This window comes from Hipposideros armiger, unplaced genomic scaffold (assembly GCF_001890085.2).
Source record: "Hipposideros armiger isolate ML-2016 unplaced genomic scaffold, ASM189008v1 scaffold_32, whole genome shotgun sequence".
NCBI lineage: Eukaryota > Metazoa > Chordata > Mammalia > Chiroptera > Hipposideridae > Hipposideros > Hipposideros armiger.
The window spans coordinates 4,508,129-4,516,867 of record NW_017731382.1 but is presented as its reverse complement, the minus strand read 5'-3'; the positions used below and the strand labels follow the sequence as shown (position 1 = coordinate 4,516,867).

The following is an 8,739-nucleotide window of genomic DNA, read 5'->3' as shown; positions in this document are numbered from 1 at the left end:
TCTCTCTCTCTCTCTCTCTCTCTCTCTCTCTCTCTCTCTCTCTCTCTCTCTGTAGAGAGAAAGAGAAAACCAAGCATGCTTATGTCAACACTAACCTCGCCAACGTGGTCCTGTGAGAGCGTCATTTACCAACGGAGCCCCTCCCCCTCTGTTAACAGGCAAAGTCATCATGCATGACCCCTTCGCCATGCGGCCTTTCTTTGGCTACAACTTCGGCAAATACCTGGCCCACTGGCTCAGCATGGCCCAGCGCCCAGCGGCCAAGCTGCCTAAGATCTTCCATGTCAATTGGTTCCGGAAGGACAAGGAAGGCAAATTCCTCTGGCCGGGCTTCGGCGAGAACTCCAGGGTGCTGGAGTGGATGTTCAACCGGATCGACGGGAATGGTGGCGCCAAGCTCACGGCCATCGGCTACATCCCTGAGGAGGGGGCCCTGAATCTGAAAGGCCTGGGCGACATCAATATGAAGGAGCTCTTTGATATCTCCAAGGAGTTCTGGGAGAAGGAGGCAGAAGACATCCAGACGTACCTGGAGGAGCAAGTGAACGCCGACCTCCCCTACGAAATCGAGAGAGAGGTCTTGGCTCTGAAGCAGAGAGTCAGCCAGATGTAATCATTAGACCCGGAGCGTCACCCTTCAAATCACCCCATTTCCAATCTGTGCGGTGTACTGGGTGCAAGAGAGAGTCGAGTTTCCTGAGCTGACACCACCTGCAGCCCCGCGATGACCACACCACGAGCAGATCTGAACAACACGCTTTAATTGTTAGATTAGACCCCAGAGTACAGGCTAGTTACTAACAAGGTGGGGAAGGGAAATCTCAGCATGTTTCCAAAATTCACGATCCAATGCACATTTGTTCAATCTTAAGAACACTCAGGTATTTAGTCTTTTTGTTGTTTTTTTTCACTTTAGCTATATCGGTTAGCTAGACTACACAGAAAAAAAATACTTGAGCTGTAAATACGAGTGTGTGTGTATGTGTGTGTGGTGCATTTGTGCACGTGTGTTTATGTACTGTTATCTAAAACCTATTTAATAGCTTCAGAAAAATCTTGGGCAAGATGACCTATTAGTTGTTGCTAGAAAGAAATGTTGCCGTTACTATTAATATGTGTGTTTAAATTATTTTTATATACCATTGTTCCTTACCTTCACATGATTTCAATATTTTCCCCCTTACCACTTCTTGGAAAATCACAAAATAAACTTTTATAGAAAAGATGGATTTGTTTGCTTTTTTTTTTTTTAACCACCAAAAGGAGAGGACCTTTGATGAAATACCTTGTGATTCAAATCCCATACAAAGAATGTGGGGACATCAGGATGCCCCTTAGGAAGCGTGATTCTGGGGGATGGAGCAAGTAGAAAGGAGTCTGTCTGATTGGAAGGTCTGAGCTGAAAAAGTCAAGAGGTGACGTGGCATCAGGCTGTGAGTTTTCTGAATTAACCACTAGTGGGCGTCTAGGCATCACTAGCTAGTGTCCTATAATACTTCCACAAACTTTGAAAGGTGGGTCTTATGTAACTAGAACGGGAGAGTTTAAAATGTGCTTTTTGACAACAATTTGGGTCTGGGGGCTTGGCCTTCCATAAGAATTATATGGTAGCCAGTTTCACAGGCTTTTGTCAATAGACTCTTTTGAGCAGCGCTTTTCTCAATGCCATCCCCAGGGGAGGAGAGAGAGTACCCTATAGAAGGAGCAGCCAAGGGGAGCTCCATGGGCCGAGCAGTAACTGGGTGCCTTCCGTATACCACTTCACGTCCGGGGGCTGCCCCTGGGGTCGGCCTCCAGCCCTCACCTGGTCCCTCTGCTCCCAGCATTTATTGGGTGTTGGGAAACCATCCAGGCACAGTCATTCTGTAGATAAGGATGAACTCCTGAGGTGGTTTTCCCTCCTGGGCCCAGGCCATTCAAATGGCTCCACCCCTCACCACATACCAACCAGCTGGAGGCCTGTTCTCACGTTCATCAGGACACCTGAGCTTTCCTTTCACAACTGCTCATTCTCCTAAGCGCTTCTGCACCCTGCAACAGCTCCGTGTGGAAGATGAAGCTGAAACCAATTTTATAGATGGGGAAACTGAGGCCAGGAGTGCGCGATGGGGCTGGGAACAGCAGCCGGAGTTTTCTTTCCCTTTAAGGACCTGAGAGCTCCCTGGCTGTCCTGACACTGTGCCCTGTTCTAACACCAAGACTGCTGAGCAGGAAAAGCTGTTGCATGGAATTCAGTGCATCTGCTGTTAATTTAAATCAGTGGTTTTCAAACTGGCTCCTTCTCTTCTTTGCAGAACTCTTGGTTGACATGTACTCTGACTCAGAAACTGACTAAGGGAGACAAAACAGGAGGCCACCTGCCTGAGGCTGCGTGGAGGAAGTGGGGGTCCCAGGCCACCTGGCTTCCGTTTCTCCACATCCATGTGGCCTCTGAGGCAGTTTCTCGGCCCCCTGAGAGGGGCTTCCAGGACAGAGTTTGGGCACCATTGTTAAAATGCATGCTTGGGGATTGGAGTCCTGATCTAGGCCTTCAGCGGGTCTTATCTCTTTGCAGGCCAAGCTGGCCATCTTGGAAGTCCCTACACTACTACAGAGCATCTCCCATCCACCCAGTAGATTTGCAACTGACCGTGTTGCCATCCAACCCTGCAAGCCTGGGGGACAGCCTAGAGGAGGTGCCTCAAACAGAATAAGGGTTTTCAGGGGACCCAAAGGACTCAACACTTGGCCATTGGCTCCTGCCTCAGTTTCCCCAAACTGTGCCAGCTGAGTGTCTGGTCCACCTCCAAGTCCAGGTTTCTGTGCCAGGACCTGTGGCTGTAATGATCAGGACATGGCGACGTTATCTTGTGGTGCTGGTTTGCAGGAAGCCACGCTGAGGCCTTGGGAGGGCGAGTGGCTCGTTGTTTGAAGCGTGCAAGCTCAGTGTCCTGTTTCCTGGTCAGTTCTCCCCACGGCCCCAAACCAACACTGGGACTGACGTCTTTGATTGGAATGCAACGTAGGAGCTGCCCCTGACCTCCGTGCTGGAGCCCAGGTTAAAGACCAGAACACAGTAGGTACAAACAAATATTGAACCTGTCAACATACCTCTCCCTATGCTCCCTGGAGGGGGCAGGGAAGTTGAGGGGAGTGTGGCGGGCAGACTGGGTAGGGCTGGGATGGCTGGGCCCCAAACTTGGGAACCAGGGGTTGCAGGGTCTCCTCCCTCCATTCTCTTCCTCAGTCCTCAGGCCTACCCTAACCCAGAGCCTCTAGGCTGGGTGCCACATGGGTGTTCCTGCCAGCGCCTTAAGACCACAGGGCACGGGCCCTGGAGGCCCCCTGACCCGCTCCGCTGCAGAGGGCCCTGAGCCAGAGCGGTGACCTCTGCTTTGTCATTGCTGTTAGCAGTCGCAGTAAGGGCATCAGGTAAGGTATCTGTGGCAAAGGGCTAGCGCCTGCTTTCTCTCTCCTGCCCCCTCTCTTTCCCCAGAGGTATAGTAAACACTGGGGACCTTGGACACGTTCCAGTTCTGCCTCTGGCCAGCGGTGTCGCCTGAATTGACACTCTCACCTGTGCCATGGGGTACTACTGCTGCTGCTGGGGTCCAGTGATGAAAGGAAATAGCCCAGCTCAGCATACACCCTGGGGCCCAGAGAGTCCAGGTATGAGTCTCCACCCTTCCTCTTCCTAGCAGTCGTGAGTCCTTAGGCGATCGCACAAACTCTGAGCCCTAGCTTCCCCACCTGTAAGATGGGCATAATAGCCATACCTTCTCAAGGGGTGGTGAAAAGATCAAGGGAGAGGATGCAGGTGAGGGACTGGGCACACAGCGTGGCCAGCGAGGGCAGTTCTTCTCATGCATTTCACTCCAGGCTTTGGTGTAGCTGTGCTGGTGCAGAGCTGGGGACAGGGACCCCACTGCTTCCCACGGCGACCAGCCCCGACTCAGGAGTGGAAATCTGCTTCGTGCAGCCTCCCGCAGTCCCACTCCCACTGCTAGTTTCAGGAAAAGGCTGGAGAGCGAAGCCAACTGGTGATATCGGGAGCGTTCTCCTCGTGTAGCAAGGGGTGGCCACCTTCCCTCTCCTCGAGCATCTGAACAAAATTCTTAGCAATAGGCCCAGAAATTCTCCCTTTAGGAAATGTGTCCTGAGAGAAAACCATGGAAGTACACTGCAAGGATGCTCTCTAGGGACTGTTGTTTATCATGGCTCCAAAATAAGAGCCAACCTAAGTGCCCAACAATAGGGAATTGCTTAAAGGAACTGCAGTCCCTCTCGGAATGGACCACTGGCCGCCACTTGGAATGACTCTGAGAAGATACTTTATTGACAAGGCAGTACATGCCACCTGCCGTTCTGTGAAAAGTTTGATAATGAGAGTGTACTGAGTATTTTTACATCTATGCCTAGGAAATGCTCTGAAAAGATGCATCATAAAACAGTAACAGCTGGGACCTCTGGAAGTACAGGTCATTTAAAAAATTCTTCTTTTGGCTTATCCATATTTCTCAATTTTTCTACAATGATTGTGTGTTATTTGTGCAGCAAGAACACAAAACAGGTGAACGATCATTTTGTAGTGCTTGCGTTTTCCTCTGCTGTCTGGCTCAGGGCTCCATGCGGACAGAGCAGAGTTCAAGGGGGCTGCACCAGGGAGAGGGTGGGCAGCCTGACCTGGGCCAAAGCTCCCATGGGGCTGGGTGAGCACGTCGACTGCCCCGTGCGTGGGCACACCAGTTGATGAAGGTGGAATCCTTCTGAGAGGCCAGAGCCTGGCTTGGGTTAGGGGAGGCACTACCATCATCTATATTTTCACCACTTTGTTTAGACTCATCAATATTGCCCTCCAAGGGGCCATTCAGTGCCAGGTGTGATGACAGACAGATGGAAGCGAACCAGGCCCTACTCCAGAGCCCTGTCAGTTGGTGGGAGCGGGAGGCAGCTCTGCACACAGCCCTCCAAGACATAGGGCAGACCCTGATCAGGGTCAGTGGCAGTTTGGTGGATGCCTCGTGTGTGTCCAGCACATGGTAGGCCCTCGACATACCTGACGGAAAGCCATCCTCCCAGAAGAGCATGACACGGTGAGGTCACTCCCATGGTACCCTGAGGAGGCTGGGCCCAGAGAGGTCACGCTGCCCACCTGAGTTCACCTGTCAGAAGCACAGGAAGCAGGATTAGGTCTCAGGCCCGACCCTGAGCCCTGGCCCCGCCCATGCGTCACCTTGGCCCTCTCCAGGGGTGGCCAGACCGAAAGCTGGGGAGAGAGAGGAGGCAGGGTGGGGTGCCCAGAGAATCACTGAGACGGGCCCGTGTCCCCGTCCGGTGGCACCCCAGGAGGGGCAGGACAGGCTTGCCCATTTGGATGGGGAATATGGACCCGTTCCAGTGGAGGCTAAGCCTCATCGTCTCTCTGCTGTGTGCAGAGAAAGGGGAACCTGTGGCGTGACATGTCCGGACTGAGAAGGTATGAAACAGGCCCGCCAAGACCTCTGGGATACGGAGTGGCTTTGGAGGGAGCAGGACATTCATTCGTGCTGTTCCTGGGAGGGACACAGAATAGCTGGAGAGGGGCTGGGGCGGCGGGGTGGGGGGGCAGAGCACACATTGACTGCGGCAGACGTCACGCGAGTTCAGGGCACACCGTCACCCAGAGCAAGGGTGGAGGAGAGGGGACCGGCCCGCCTCTCCCTTCAGGGCTGGTGTTCAGTGTGACAGGGCTGGAGGGGAGAGGCTGAAATCCCCCCTCACCAGCTGGTGAGCCGCTGTCCCAGCCCCCTGATGGCCCCGGCTCATCCATCCCAGGTTCTTTCCTGGGACCCCCAGACTTTCCACATAGCTGAGGGGCTCCCAAACCCAGCTCTGGGTCATCTCCAAGTGGTCACTGCCCCAACAGTTAGTAAATATTTTGACTGTCACTCCTGTCCTCCCCCCACCCCAATGCCTCGATGCTATACAACCCCTGCTCCGCCCCAGAACTTTGCTGCAAACTGGGGAGAAGGTGCCCTCAAACTGAAAACACCCAGAGTCAAGTGACCTCGCCCCACGGGACCACGATCAAGTTCCCTCCATGGGCTGAAATGGGGGCTTGAGTTGGAGATGAGGAGGTAAAATAAAGAATGTGACTTTCTTCTGCTTTTCTCAAGTTTTGCCTTGAGTTTTTTCCTGCCCCAGCTCGCACAGGAAGCTGAACACAGTGGGGCCCTCGGGAGACATTCCACCAGCGCTCTTGTTAAGGACCAGCTCAGATGACAGCCAGGAAGAGCAGCCGGCCCACGATCAGCGTGGTCCTGAACGATCGCAGAGCTGCTCCCCCCACGATGTTCTCTGCCATCTGGGACCCCCAGCACCAGGGCAGAGCCCAGAGTTTCCTTTGATGCTGCAGAGCCAGGCTTTAGGGCTGCCGCAGAGGAACAACGGGCGTCATCAATCCACAGTGGCACCGCGGCGGGAACAAGAAACCGTTTGCCTGGCTGACACCTGCCGCGCCTCTGCATTGACGCTGGCTCCTGGGGGCTTGCTTGTCTGCCACCTGCGCACATAGCATGGCCCCCTGGTAATGGGGAATGTAAATGTGTGAATGGGAGTCAGGAAGGCCAGCCCAAACGGCAGAGCCTTTCTCCAGGCGAAGCAATCTGCAGCAAAATATGCTGTAAATATTTGTTCAGCCCAGGAAAATGACTTTAATTGCATAATTAAACTCATTGTCGATGCGGCTTCCGGACAAAAAAACGGCTGGGGAGAGCTAGGGCTACAGCTGTGCCTCTGAGATTGTTGACTAGATGGAACTGTTTGTTTGCACAGACTTAGCTGTGGCCCCATCTTCGCTCCACACAATGGGGGTTTGGAGAATAGTCAGGGAGGATGGAGGAAGGGGCTCAGTGGCTGCTAGAGAGAGGACGGGGAGGAAAAGCTTCCCAAATCAGAGAACCAACAGCAAAGGGACTCCCCGGCCCCTGGACAGAGTTTGCCATGTGTTTTCCAAATGTCCTCGTGCACATTCCAACTTCGGTGGATAACTAGTAACTCGAACAAGTAATCAATTCACAGACGTAGGAAAAAATCAGTAGATTGAAAGAAATTTGCTTTAGAAGAAAACACTGCATCCCAACCATTCGTTAAAAAACCAGCATTCTGGGACAGACGTTGGCTCAGGTGGTTAGAGCTCAGTGTTCATAACACCAAGGTTGCCAGTTTGATCCCCACATGGGCCACTGAGCTGCACCCTCCACAACTAGATTGAAACACAACTACTTGACTTGAAGCTGATGGGTCCTGGAAAAACACTGTTCCCAATAAAAAAAATTAAAAACAACAACAAAAATAAAACCCCCAGCATTCCTTGATAAGATAACCACATAAATGCAACACTAATGCAGGCACAAAAGGCCACAGGCCTCCACTCAGATCCTTTGGTGACCAACTGGTTTCTAACGCGAGTTAAGAGACAATTTTATGTTTACTGTATTTATTCTGTTTTTAAACCTCTTTGTGGAGCTCGAATTCACATACTACAAAACCCACGCACTTACAATGTACAACTCAGTAGTTGTTCATAGGACATTTTCATCACCCCCAAAAGAAACCCTGCACCCATTAGCAGTCCCTCCCCAATGCCACTTGCCCCTGACCCCTGTCAATCGAGAATCTACTTTCTATCTCGTGGATTTGCCTGCTCTGGACATATCATATACAAAAAAAAAAAACAACCACAAAAACAAACAAAACACACACACATATAACATGTCCACCTTGTCAAAAAGAAGGTGAACACGGAAGAAGGGGGCATAGGAGCCCTCTGAGCTTCTCTCCCTGAGAGAACCAGGAGGACTCAAGGGGAAGGGACCCACTTTCTCATTATGGGATTCGACGTCATTTAATGCCAGGCCCCTGAGCCTCTCCAAATGATGGGGAGAGCCTTACAAACCAGCCACAGGAGGAGAAACAGGCCGGATGACAGAAGCCTGCACAAGTCATGTGAGGCCAGCAGATGGCAGAGCTGGGACTACCAGGAGCCCCAAATTCCAGGCTGACACTGGCATGGAATCTGTGCCATGATCCTGCACCGGCCCTCAGCAGAGGGAAGGACCCCAGAGTCAGGAGTCAGAAACCTCATCCCAGCTCTGACAGTGGATCAGGAAACGCACACAAACTGGCAACGGAAGGGAGGGTTTGGCTCATGTCGCTGTGTAGGGGGTGTCTAGATTCAGGTGCCCTGGGCCCAGGGGCTCTGGCCATGCTGGGGACCCACTCTCCTCTCCCATGCCTGTAGCTGAAGCTTGTGGGATGGATTCTGGGTTATGAAATAAGTACTCACTGCAGCCAGGAGTCTCCTGGTGTGGCCTGGGAACAGGCCCTTCCTCTCTGAGCCTCAGTTTCCCCAGCTGTACAAGAGTCCCCTGCCTTGTCCACCTCCAACCGGCCAGGAAGTCAGAGCGACATGGCTCTTCAGTGGGGCCCTTAGAGTTGGGATTTAGTGACCCCGGGTCCAAGTGCAGGGGCAGTGACAAGGTGGAGAGCGTGGGCTGACTTCAGGGATGTGAGCCCTGTCCACCCCTCACATAGTTCACCTGCAGCACATCAGCATGCCTGTCATCCCACCCTGGAAGCCCCCCACTCCCTGTTTGTCCCACTGGGGATGACACGGCCTCTCGCATACAGCTGAATTCTTCCAATGCCAGGACCCAGGGAAGGACAGCGGGGAATGGGAGGTTCAAACTCATGGGCATAACCCACAGGTCCCCTGACCTG

At 52.8% G+C, this 8,739-nt stretch overlaps 1 protein-coding gene and 1 long non-coding RNA gene across 3 annotated transcripts in view; both read left to right on the top strand.

Moving 5' to 3' along the window:
• Positions 1–1,225, top strand: part of PCK1 (phosphoenolpyruvate carboxykinase 1) — a gene marked incomplete in the record, with an annotated part of 5,431 nt that extends 4,206 nt beyond the window's left edge. The window contains 1 exon segment of the mRNA XM_019637125.1: positions 159–1,225. Within this exon segment, the coding sequence (XP_019492670.1) occupies positions 159–613 (455 nt within the window).
• Positions 1,226–1,970: 745 nt separating this feature from the next.
• LOC109380012 (uncharacterized) lies at positions 1,971–7,193 on the top strand. 2 transcript variants are annotated; one of them, XR_002123352.1, is made up of 3 exons: positions 1,971–3,055; positions 3,476–5,072; positions 6,135–7,193. It is a non-coding gene; the product is annotated as an uncharacterized LOC109380012 (long non-coding RNA). The 2 variants fall into 2 exon arrangements; XR_002123353.1 differs by lacking the exon at positions 6,135–7,193 and having other exon boundaries at positions 1,971–2,675; positions 2,946–3,055; positions 3,476–5,543.
• Positions 7,194–8,739: the final 1,546 nt, after the last annotated feature.